At 36.4% G+C, this 13,557-nt stretch overlaps 1 protein-coding gene across 5 annotated transcripts in view; it reads left to right on the forward strand.

The window, feature by feature from the left end:
- RPS6KC1 (ribosomal protein S6 kinase C1) overlaps positions 1-13,557 on the forward strand; it is a 306,592-nt gene that overhangs the window by 178,900 nt on the left and 114,135 nt on the right. For all 5 annotated transcript variants that reach the window (XM_077157789.1, XM_077157793.1, XM_077157790.1 and 2 more), the window contains one exon: positions 3,857-3,972. In XM_077157789.1, the coding sequence (XP_077013904.1) occupies positions 3,857-3,972 (116 nt within the window). The remainder of the gene's footprint in view (positions 1-3,856; positions 3,973-13,557) is intronic.

A 13,557-nucleotide genomic window follows, 5' to 3' on the forward strand; every position in this document is an offset into this window, starting at 1 on the left:
TTTTTCTAAATTCCAAAGCCCAGTGGAAATTCCTATAGAAATGATTAACAAAAATGTAGAGAAACTTATTAAAAATGCTGGCTTATCTTTAAATAGAATTCCTAGTGCAATTAATTAAGGCCCTAACCATCAAAATTAAGGCATCCGTTGGCTGATCTAAGGATCCTTTCTTAGATCAATGATAAATTAACTGTGCCATTGATTTCCTTCTGTATGTGTGTTTATTTTTTCCTCTATTCTTATCTATTCTCTTTCAAACTAGGATACCTAGTTTTCCTTGAAAAAAAGTTTTCACTTAGTGTGAAAACTATGTATACACTTGTGTGGTATGTTTGTATATGTGTATGCGTGTGTGTGTGTGTGTGTTTTAAACGAAGAACAAGTGACAAGAAAATTGTTGTAACGTTTATCAAGAATTAGATCATTTAGAATTGTTCTGGAAATCTATTGTAGATTAATCACGTACTCACAAACCTCAGAAAGCATTCCCCAGTTGACATCTGCAAAAGGTGGTTTTCATCCTTGGTTATTGTGGTTGATCAACAGTGTTTGTGACCCTCTTTTAAGGGGCTAATAAGGAAGGAATCACAGTATGTATATTTAAGGTAACATTTTAAAAGCCTTTGGTATTTCCATCACTTCTTTTTTGTTTCCATGGAAGCAGAACCATCACCACCAGCAGGAGTCAGTTTCAACTGCAGGCCTTCTGGTTTTTGTTTCTCTGTTACTATGGAGACTGCCTAGAAAGCAGCACACAAACCAAAAGTTTAAAAAACAGTGATTTGATTATAAAATGTGGTTTTAGCTCTAGCTCTAATCAGATGTTATATAATCTTAGCATTTAAAAATTTCAGATTGTTTTGAGGCAAATTTTTTTTTGAATAAGGCAAATTTTGAAGTTTTGCTAAAGCTTAAACACACTTCATTCAAAACTAAAGTTGCCACAGTTTCTATTATTAGTGAGTCTAGATGAATCAAAAATTTAAAGGCAAAGTTAGGGTATAACAAACATATCATGAAATGAGAAGAGCTAATGATAATGGAAATAGCAGAGTCCACAAAACAGTGAACCCCCGAACAAAGGACTAGTATTATGTAGAAATACTGAATATTTATTATGTGGCACATTTTACCTTTGAAGTGTGCTGTAGTTAGGTGATTTGCATAGATTATGTCCAATTTGCAACTGAATTTAAAAAAACTTTAAAATTTTAGATTTAGAAATTAAGTATATTTTAAGGACAGAGGCCAGAAACAGCCTCACATTTTGAGATTGCAGGAGTTGTAGCTGATTAGAGAGTTTAAGACCGACTGTTTCAGAATTCAAAAGCAACAGAGATTTATTTTCCACCAAGAACAATTATAGTTGTGAATTACTCAAAAGCAGAGAAGAGATGGAACAGTGAAGTAAAAATTGTGAAAGGAAAACCATTTAGCAAAGTTGCAGTCTCAACTTGGTTTGAGGTTTTCTTTTAGATTTGTACCAGTGAGAATTCTTTGGTTTGCAAGCGACGGAATCCAAATTTGAACTACCTTTGGCATATCACGAAAGAGTAGGGATATAGGTTCGGTTGAAATCAGGGACCTGAGTAGGGATATAGGTTCGGTTGAAATCAGGGACCCTAGTAAAACTAGGACTTCTTCTCTCATCTGATTTTCTCCGTGTCATGTTCCTTCTGTCAGATGGGTTTTTCTCTCATTGGCAGGAACTGTGGCTGCTGGCAGTTACTAATCCTCTCATTTCCAGCTTCAGTAACAGAGGAGGACTGATTGGCCCTTTCATTGAGCTAGTTCCTCCCTTCTCCAAGTGTGGCCAGGAGAATGGACTTCTGTAACTGGCCCAGCTTGTGAGGTGGGGCCCATCCTTGGCTAATAAGTGGTGGCAAGAGGGGCTGAGTTCTGTAACAAAAGAGCTGCTTTTTACAGTTGGTGGTGGTGGAGGAGGAAGTGAAGGGGCATGAGGGTGAGGAGAAAGGGGCATTTCTCAGAAGTAGGGAGAAGATGCTATTTGTGGTAGTTAGAATCAGGTGTCAACTTGGCCAGGTGACGGTGCCTAGTTCTATTGCTGTGGACATGAGCCAATGGCATGTGAAGCTCATCTGTCGCTGATTACATCTGCATTCAGCTAGGAGGCCTGGCTACTGCAGTGAATGATGTTTGATTTAATTGGCTGGAAGCTTAAATAAGAGAGCTCTATACAGCACAGCCCAGGCAGCTCAGCATACCTAATCTCAGCACTCGCAGCTCAGCCCAGGCCTTTGGAAATGCAGAAAGGAATTACCCTGGGGAAAGTTGTTGGAACCCAGAGGCCTGGAGAGAAGGCCTGGAGAGAAGGCCAGTAGAGATCACCCTATGCCTCCCCACGTAAGAAAGAACCTCAGATGAAAGTTAGCTGCCTTTCCTCTGAAGAACTAACAAAATAAATCCCCTTTCATTAAAAGCCAATCCATCTCTGGTATGTTGCATTCCCGCAGTTAGTAAACTAGAATACTATTCTAGGCAGAAATAAGAAGAGATTTTTCTCCTAGTAGCTTATTTGGGACAGATATCTGCTTTTACTAATAATACAGTTCACTTCAATTCAGCAAGCCAGGAAACATTTTGTAGAATTTGGTTTGAGAGAAAAACCAAAGCTGAAAAACTCTACAATTTAGTGCTTTGTATTTTACTGGCTTAATGGTATAGCACCTTTTATGCACCTTGTCTCTAATCACCACAAGCATTTCAGATATATATTTCCATTTTAGGGAATGTGGAAGTTCAGAGAGTTTATATGAATTATGGTAGGGCACATGCTAGTGAGCAAAGTCAAGTTCAGATAACCAGGGTTGCTGGAATGAAATCCAGGATACTTTCCTTTTTGGTTAACTTTATTCAGAAGATGCATAGGACTAATTAAAAAGCAGTAAAAACCCTGTGCATTAGTGCTTTGATAAAAATGACCTTATAAATAGTATAGATTAAATTTTATGAAAAGAACCATAAAGATCATATATTACAGTGGTTCTTAAACATTTTGATTTTTATCTATGGGACCTTTTCTTCAAATGAAATCTGATGTGTAATAGACAGGCATATAAAATGGATAAAAGCATAGAATTGTCCTGCCCTGTGGAGGAGAGAGCCCAGTACCCCATGGAATTTACCACTCTTCCTTAAGGTTTTGAGGAGTTCTTTGGAAGAACTTTAGAACACTTTAGAAATTGAGAAAAACGAGACCCACATAGGATAAATGACTTGTTCACTTTCATTAACTGTGTGGTGCAGGGATTTCAATCACATTCTTGTTTTCAGTTGTAAGGGAGTCACAAATAATTTCTTGTTGTGAAAAAAACCACGAAGCTTATGAAAATCAATTAGAGTGATTCGAGTTTACCCTAAATCAAGTCCTTTTCTTAGTTGCATTGAAGTTTAGTAGTAGTTTTACATAGCCCACAGCGTATCATATCCATATCAAAACTCTTAATAAACAAGCATTTATTGCATTTAGTTCTAAATGTTGAGTTGGAAGGCTAATAATAAGCAGAGCTGTATACCATCTGGACTATGGATAGTCTTTTGTTTTCTATTCAGAGTTTTTTATGTTACATTTCTTATATATTTGATTTCTCCTATAAAATATCTCAGCTTCTCAGTACATATTTAAACAGGTGACCAGCATTTGGGTACATGAAATTCACGGATATTATTTAGACCTCACTGATATTAATGACTTTGATGTTTGTTTCAATTTTGAAAGTCTCTTTTCTTTCAGAAATGTGAACAAGCAGTGAATTGAGTAAAAGGCAATTAGTCTTCAGATTGGGTGAAAGAAAATTTATTTCTCACATGTTCACATTTTAATTTGCTCTTTTAGGAGAGTCAAGCCCTACCCGTCGAGAAGCTGTGAAGAGAAAAACAGCAGAATATCTTATGCGGGCAGAGAGTATCTCTAGCCTTTATGGAAAACCCCAACTTGATGATGTATCACAGGTAGGTTTTCTTGTTTTATTTTGTATTTTCTTTAGCCACTTTTGCTGTCTTTTCTCTCAGCTTTACATTTTTTTTGTAGTTCCTTAAATTTAAAAAAAAAATTTATTCTAGTAGCATACATACAACCTAATATTTCCCCTTTTAACCACATTCATATATATAATTCAGTGCTGTTAATAATTATGTTCACAGTATTGTGCTACCATCATCATCATCCATTACCAAAACTTTTCTGTCATCCCACTTAGAAACTCTGTATAGTTTAAGCCTTAACTCCAATTTCGGTTTGCGAAAGCTGCTGGAATGCAATATACCAGAAATAGGTTGGCTATTACAGTGGGGATTTATTAACTTACAATTTACAATTCTTAGGCCATAGAAATGTCCAAATTAAGGCATCAACAGGATGATACCTGGACACTGAAGAAAGGCTGCTGACATCTGGGACACCTCTGTCACATGGGAAGCTGTCACATGGCCAGCATCTGCTAGTCCTTTGCTCCTGGGTTCCATTGCTTTCAACCTCTGATTCGAGGGGCTTTCTCTTGGAGTATCTGTATGTCCTCTCATAGTTCCTCTAGGGGTTTTCTTTGTAAACTCACTCTGGGTGTTTCTTTTTCATCCTCTTGTAAGAGACTCTAGTAAAGGATTAAGACCCACCTTGAATTGGGTGGGTCACATCTCATTTGAAACAACCTAATCAAAAGCTCCCACCCACAATAGATTTGTACCCACTAAGAATGGGTATATAAGAGCTCCAGACTACCCACAACTCCCTATTCCCTCTCCCAGCTTTACTTTTAATTAGAATGTTTAGGAATTTTAGTTTTTTGAATTTAATCAGTAATTTTCTTAAAACTTTTTGGTGGGAAGAAAAACATAAAAGTAAACGATCTAAAGTAAGATAAAATGAGACTTGCTTTTTCCTTCTCATTTTTGGCCTTATTTTAGTTCTTCACTTTGTCCCTAATTTCCCCATCTGCAGCCTGATGGTAACTTATACTATCAAGATACCTATTTGCATTTGAAAAAATTTTTTAAAACTTTTTATTTTGAAATACTTTCAAACTTACAGGACAGTTAACAAAAATAATACAAACCCCTCACAGAGAACTCCTGTATACCCCTAACCCCAGATACCCAAATCGACCAGTTTTAATATTTTGCTGCATTGTTCTGTCTATTCGTTTGTCTATCAAACCTTTTTCTGAACATTTGAAATATATTCTATGTATCATGCTCCTTGAATACTTTATATTGCTATGAACGTTTTCTAACAAGGATATTCACTTTGTAACCACCTAAATGCAGTTATCAAGTTCAAGAAATTTAACATTGATATAAGGCTTACAGTCTATATTCCAAGTTTTTCATATGTCCCAATAAACTTCCTTTGAGTCTTTTATCCTCTTTTGGTAGACTCCATCCAGGATCATGTGTTGCATTTATTTGCCATTGTCTGTTTAGTTGCTTTCTTCTGTTTTTCTAATTGTAGGTCTATAAACTTCCCCATCTTAACTGCTCCCAAGAATACTGTTTAGTGAGATTAATCACATTCACAGTATTGCAGTATGGTCACCATCTTCCATTACTAGGACTTTCTCATTTCTTTAAACACAATCCTATACCTGTTATGCGTTATCTTCTGCTCCTCCTGCCCTTTTTCCCTGACAATGTGTACTCTAATCTTTCTCTCTCTATGAACCTGCATATTCTTCAGTATTTTCTTTGTAGGTACTATGGGGTTTAAATATAACATTCTAAATTTGTCGCAATATCTTTTGCTTTGATATCAACTTAACTTCAATAGCATAAATAGACTATATTTCTTCATCCCCCCACCTTTATGTAGTTCTTGTCACAAATGACATATTTATACATTGAGTCTCAAATCACTGATTTATCATTACATTTTGTGCATTTGCCTTTTAGATACTTACGAAGTGAAAAGTGGAGTTGTAAACCAAAAATACAATGATACTGGTATTTATATTTACCCATGTTGACTTTACTGGAGATCTTTATTTTTTCTTTCAACTTTGATCTGTTTTCTATTGTCCTTTACTTTCAACCTGCAGAACTCCCTTTAGCATCTCTTATAGGCCAGTCTTGTGATGATGAACTCCCTCAGCTTTTGTTATTCTGGGAAAGTCTTAAAAACTCCCTTTAATTTTGAAAGACAGTTTTTCTAGATGTAGAAATCTTGGCTGGCAATTTTTTGCTCTCTGCACTTTAAATATGTCATCCCACTACCTCCTTGCTTCCATAGGTTCCAACTGAGGAATTGGCATTTATTATTTAGGCTTCCTTATATGTGATAAATTGTTTTTTAATTATTAATTTAAGTTAAATGTCCTTTAGAGGTTCTTAGTTAGCTGGTGAATTAATTATTTCTCTTCTTTAATCATCTTTGGGCCTGAATTTCAGTCATTACAATGAGAAGATCATTGTACATGATTTTTAAGGCTCTTTTACCTCTTAAATTCTGTATAATTTGATTATTTCTATATGTATCCATGTGCAAATTGTTTGATTAAGGAAAAAAAATTCTTACTGGCTTTAAAAATTTTTGCTCACTTCCGGAGAAGATGGTGGCTTAGTAAGACGCGCGGGTCTTAGTTCCTCCTCCAGAAAAGCAACTAAAGAAACAGAAACAATACGAAACAGCTCCCGGAGTCACGACAGAGACCAAAAAGACAGCGTACCCCATTCTGGAACAGCTGAACGGGCAGGGAGAATCTGCTGCGGTGAGATACCCGAGGGGCGCGCGTTTTCCCGGCCGGGGCGGCTGGCGACTGGGGTCCCCTCCACGCACGTGGCTTCCCGGTCTGACTGGGAACGTTGGATAGCGGGGCCCTCCCGTCACGCTTGGCGTTTCGGGCCAGCTGCGCAATTAGGACCGGCACTCTCCCAAGCCGCAGCGGCCAGCGACCCCCGCCTCCACACGCGGTTTCCCGGGCCGACTGCCGTGCAGACAGACGAGCGCCACGAGTGCCACCTACTGGGCAGGAAAAGAAAAACAGAGCCCAGAGATTTCACAGAAAAAGCTTTCAACCAGCTGGGTCCCACACCCAGGGAAATCTGATCAAATGCCCAGACACCAGCAGAAAATAATGGATGACGCTCGGAAAATTGAAGATATGGCCCAGTCAAAGGAACAAACCAATAGTTCAAATGAGATACAGGAGCTGAGACAAATAATGCTGAATATACGAACAGAAATGGAAAAACTCTTCAAAAACCAAATCAATAAATTGAGGGAGGACATGAAGAAGACATGGGCTGAACAAAAAGAAGAAATAGAAAATCTGAAAAAACAAATCACAGAACTTATGGGAGTGAAGGACAAAGAAGAAAAAATGGAAAAAACAATGGATACCTACAACGGTAGATCTAAAGAGACAGAAGCTACAATTAGTGAACTGGAGGATGGAACATCTGAATTCCAAAAAGAAACAGAAACTATAGGGAAAAGAATGGAAAAACTTGAGCAGGGGATCAGGGAACTGAATGACAATATGAAGCGCACAAATATACGTGTTGTGGGTGTCCCAGAAGGAGAAGAGAAGGGAAAAGGAGGAGAAAAACTAATGGAAGAAATTATCACTGAAAATTTCCCAACTCTTATGAAAGACCTAAATTTGCAGATCCAAGAAGTGCAGCGCACCCCAAAGAGAATAGACCCAAATAGGCGTTCTCCAAGACACTTACTAGTTAGAATGTCAGAGGTCAAAGAGAAAGAGAAGATCTTGAAAGCAGCAAGAGAAAAACAATCTGTCACATACAAGGGAAACCCAATAAGACTATGTGTAGATTTCTCAGCAGAAACCATGGAAGCTAGAAGACAGTGGGATGATATATTTAAAATACTAAAAGAGAAAAACTGCCAACCAAGACTCCTATATCCAGCAAAATTGTCCTTCAAAAATGAAGGAGAAATTAAAACATTTATAGAGAAAAAGTCACTGAGAGAATTTGTGACCAAGAGACCAGCTCTGCAAGAAATACTAAAGGGAGCACTAGAGTCAGATACGAAAAGACAGAAGAGAGAGGTATGGAGTAAAGTGTAGAAAGAAGGAAAATCAGATATGATATATATAATACAAAAGCCAAAATGGTAGAGGAAAATATTACCCAAACAGTAATAATACTAAAAGTTAATGGACTGAATTTCCCAATCAAAAGACATAGAATGGCAGAATGGATTACGACCCAGCAATACCACTGCTAGGTATCTACTCAAGGGACTTAAGGGCAAAGACACAGACGGACATTTGCACATCAGTGTTTATAGCAGCATTATCTACAATTGCAAAGAGATGGAAACAGCCAAAATGTTCATCAACAGACGAGTGGCTAAACAAACTGTGGCATATACCTACGATGGAATATTATGCAGCTTTAAGACAGACTAAACTTATGAAGCATGTAATAACATGGATGGACCTAGAGAACATTATGCTGAGTGAGTCTAGCCCAAAACTAAAGGACAAATACTGTAAGGTCCCACTGATGTGAACCGACATTCGAGAATCAGCTTGGAATATATCATTGGTAACAGAGACCAGCAGGAGTTAGAAACAGGGTAAGATAATGGGTAATTGGAGCTGAAGGGATACAGACTGTGCAACAGGACTAGATACAAAAACTCAAAAATGGACAGCACAATAATACCTAAGTGTAATGTAACTAGGTTGGAACACTGAATGAAGCTGCACCTGAAATATGGTTTTTTGTTTGTTTGTTTGTGTGTTTGTATCTTTTGTTTTTGTTTTTTTTCTTTTTCCTTTATATATATATATATATATTATTAGTATTATTGTTTTAATTCTCTTCTCTATATTAACATTCTATATCTTTTTCTGCTGTTTTGCTAGTTCTTTTCCTAAATCGATGCAAATGTACTAAGAAATGATGATCATACATCTATGTGATGATACTAAGAATTACTGAGTGCATTTGTAGAATGGAATGATTTCTAAATGTTGTGTTAATTTCTTTTCTTTTTTTTGATTAATAAAAAAATTTAAAAAAAAATTTTTGTTCACTAGTGTTTTTCCGTTTGGGGCAGCCTACATTATGGCTCCATCCACCCACATTTTCTGTTATGGTTTAAGCTTTGCTTTATTGAATTTGGGGCTTTTATTTGATGAAAATAATAGTTGTGAATTTCCCAGTTTTTCATGTTAATGTCCTTTTCAAATAAAAGGACAGAAAGCAAAACAAAACAAAACCCAGCATTACTTTCCCACTTCTTTCTCTTCTTCAGTACCAGCAGGCTCCAAGAAAATTTTAGGAGCAGGTTTCAGATAAAGAGGAAATGAGGTTTATTTGAAGAAAATTTCAAGTCTTAAGGAGACAGGTTTTTAAAAAATTGTAGATGCCCTTGAATGATTTAAGAATTAATATTAAAATAGGATTTCCCCAGGTGGTTTGGTGGTAGAATGCTCTCCTTTCATACAGGAGACTTGGGTTCGATTCCTGGACCACGCACCCCCCCCCCGCCCCAAAAGGATTTCCTGGAGAAAAAACTTGGAATAACCTCCCCCAGCTTTTTTTTTTCCTTCTAATTTTAGCTGTAGGAATTTAAAACCCAAGATGAATGAAATTTAGAGAAGGATAGTAAATGATATACAGTTAGGACATAAAAGATTGTGCAGTTTCTGAAGTATGAGTACATTTTCATCCCAATTACTAGGGATGAATAACATTTAATATGTAGAATATATGGCTTTCCTGAATAGTTTGTAGATTCTGAGTATTGTTGCTATAGTAATATTGAAAAATTTCCCTCCTGTGCATTTTGTTTGCTGGTATTATTAGTTGGAAGTTTTCAATTTTTCTTCAGAAAGTATTTTCAAATGAGTATTGAGTCACCCTCAATGAGATCTGGACCAAGCACAAAGGAAATCAGGGGTATTCTGATCAGTAGCAAGACTACAATTAAGTGTCAGTGTTTGAAATGTGACATAACTGGGCTTTAAGGGTTAGTAGGTTGCCAGTGAGTCTTTGCAAAGCCAGAAAATCTGCTTATGAAGCCAAATTCAGAGACTCTGGGAAAATTAGATATCAGACTTCAGAGTGTGGGTTCTTGATATGTTCTTTGTGTAGTTCCTTCCCTTTGTTCTTAGTTTTTTTTTTTTGTCCCCAATTAATTAATGGTGACTTATTTAAAGTTATTTAAGGAGGAGTAAAGTTATTCCACAAGTGGTTGATGGACTAGTGGCATCAGTATTACCTGGGACTTTATTGAGAATGCAGAAATTTTGGCCTCCACCTCAGATTTACTTAATCAGAATCTCCATTTTAACAAAGTCCTCAGGCCACTTGGACATCAGTGTTGGAGAAGTATCATTTACAACAGATTGGTAAGAATAGAGATTGTAGGCAGGTTAAACAGCAGCTTAAAAAAAAAGAAAATAAGAAAAACAAAGGTAAGCTTCACCTAGCCTTTTATAAAATGTAGAACAGGAATATAACTAAGTTTTAACTAGTGTACAAATTCTAATCCATTGTTAGTGGCTGCCAAAAGCAGTGTTTTGAGAAGAATTTGGAGACTAAGTGTGGGATTAACAGAGATGTATACCATGAGCTTGATCAGTTGAGTGAGAAGTACTTTGCATCTCTGGCTTTGAAGATTGTTGGATCATCAAATATTCCTGCCTCTGCCTCCTGTATTTAGTCCTGATATAAATGAATACAACTACTCCTTGCTTCTGTAGACAGCTTCTGCTACAGTAGCTAATAAATATAAAAAATTTATCATTAAGGAAATCAGCTATGTTGTGTAGAAATAAACTGTCCCCCTTCTTCTCCTCCATTATACTGTTGGGTTGAAGTTTTCTTTAGTAATGTTGTATTATTTTATAATTCAGATTGAATCCCTCCTTATCTATCAGCCAATTTTCTCCTTTTGGACAGATTGCTTAACCTTGGTGCTCCTCTGTTTTCTCACTTGAAAAAGAAAATGAGAATGTTGGACTTGATCTCGAAGCTCTTGGAACTCTCTGGATTCACGTTTCCTTTTGCCATCTGAAAAAAGAATTAGATCTATAGGATTCTACTCAATTTAAATGCTGCGTATAAGAAATATGGGCCTTTTTTATTGATGATTTTATTTCATGATCTTTCTTTGTTCATTTCTCTGATCTTAAACTTTTTTAGTATGGTTAAAATAGGAGAACTTTAATGATCGCTTTGCCTTTGGTCTTTCCCCATTCCAGTTTCCTTCTTTGCAAGAGTAACCTTAATCATTGGGTTCACTGTTTTTTTTTTTTTATTTTAATTTTTATTTTTAGAACAAGTAGGTAAGAAATTTAAGTACATATGCAGAGAAAAGAAGCATGCGGGTTCTCTTACAAGAAAGATGGAGTATGAGAGGCAGTAGGCAATATGGGACCATTTGCTTTTATAGATCAGCTTTGCTTATTCCCTTGTTTTTTGTTTCAGGGCTCTTTCTTCTGCCCTCTCCTCTCCCCAGTGGTGGTTGACAGTGCATTTGGGTGGGTCAGTTGGTTTCACCCATCGCTAAGTGACTCATTCAGGTGAGGATCATTTGGTGTATTGACTGCTGTCAGGTGTTTCCCATAAATGGGTAGGCCCTGGGCAAGATATCTGTACTGGACACTGGCCCTCCTGACTTTGATTAAGCATCCTTGTTAAAGGACTCTTCCACGGTTTTCTCTCCCCACCTCCTCCTCCCTTCTTGTCCTTTAATCTTAAAGGATGTTGAGTGATGACGGTCTATTTTTAGTAGCTGTTTCTGGCTTATCAGGGGAGTCGGCTCTGCCTGATGAGGCGTAGAACTTTCTGGCTATTTCATTTAAGTTGAGGGGAGATGTCTGGAGGAGTGGTTGGAAGGGCTGAAATCCTTGCATCAGCATTGTTTTGGTGTGAAAGGCTTCAAATCTGGAAGAAATACACTTGGTGAAAAGCTTAAAAATGCAAGAGCTGATTAATAGCAAAGGAGGATAAAAGTGAGTGAGCTTAGGAGATGTTTTAGCTAAGTGAGACCTGGAAAGAGGGGAGGAAATGGCCATCTTTTGGCTCCAAGAGTGAATTTTAGCTGGGCAGCTCATTCCCGCTTAACTGGGGAATGAAAGAGTGCATGTGGCAAGTCAAGGGGTGCAGGAATGAAACTTAGAAGGGACTTGATTGATTGGGCTGCAGCTTTGGCTGCCATGTTGGCCTGGTTATTCCCTTGAGAGATGCTAGTATTATTTTCTTGATGACTAGGGCAATGAATTACCACTATTTTTTTGTTGGTAAGAGCATGGCATTTTAAAAATTGAATATCTCTTGGTGGTGTTTAATTGGGAGAAGGCTTCACTTTTTCTGTGTTGCTACATGACCATGAATGCAAAAAGGCATAGCTTTTTCCCAGTCCTATTTTAGAACTCAGGTGAAGGCCATTAATTTTGCTTTCTGAGCTAAAGTTCCTGGGGGTAGGGCTTTGGCTTATTAAGTTGGGAGTCCTTATTGCTTAAGAGAATAGAAGGAATTCCCCAAGTGGGGTTGTTTAATAGTTTTAGAATATAGACAATATTATATTTATCTTAGTTTTAAGTAGATCAGCATTATTTATTGTTTCTGTAGGGAGTAATGCTGACTTTTAGAGCTGGATAACTTTGTCTTGGATATTACACAGATACTTGAAGTTCTAGGAAACTACTAGTTATATAAAGAAGAAAGCATCTCAGAATTTAGAAATAAGTTATTGCTTAGGAATAAATGGAGATTGTTGTAAGAGCTTACACTTTGTTTTAACTTTTTATAAGCATTTTAAATGAATTTCAGAAATAAAAACATTTGATAGTTATTTTGTATTGGGTTATTAATTACAAACTATAGCAGAAATTTTGTCTTATTTTACCTTTATACACTTACTAGGGTTAGGTTAACGTGTGGAACATAGTTTGTATACTTACCTTGTTTTTCCTTTAAAGTTCTTTTTGTTGAAGATGAAGTTTTGACATACAGCTGACCACCAGAGAAACCTTAAAGTGGTGTAACTGATAAGTAAATTTGGTTGTTTTCATGATTTATAAGATTTAATATTAAATAGATCAGTATGAGGATAGAAACAATTTCTAAATATATGAATAACATTTCACTTATGCAAATTTTGCTAACAGAAGGCTAGAAAATTCCTTTTAATTATTGTAATACTTGTTAAACACTTCTTATGTAATATGTTAAATTATTTTAGCACCTTACTTTTACAATGTGAGAGAAATCTTTTGTAACAGTTTTTTTTTAAGAGTGAGAAGACTCAGCTTTTGAAATAAAAGATAAAGTTAACATAAACTTTAGTAAGGATTTTATTTTAATATGATATAAAGTTTTTATCTTTTAGAGTACTCAGATGATTAAGAAAAACCTTTTATAACTTTTCATTAAGGGCAGTTTAACCTTTTATTGAGAGCAGCATTGACTATAACAGGCAGAATTTACTTTTATAAGCTTTTTATAACTTTTTGTAGTTAGCAGTGACTGTAAACAAAACTTACTTTTTAAAAATTTCCACAACTTTTCCACATCCACCTAGAGTTGAAACCTTCTGCAATTTTCTATATTCACTCAGGG

Source organism: Tamandua tetradactyla, chromosome 4, assembly GCF_023851605.1.
Source record: "Tamandua tetradactyla isolate mTamTet1 chromosome 4, mTamTet1.pri, whole genome shotgun sequence".
NCBI classification, from domain to species: domain Eukaryota; kingdom Metazoa; phylum Chordata; class Mammalia; order Pilosa; family Myrmecophagidae; genus Tamandua; species Tamandua tetradactyla.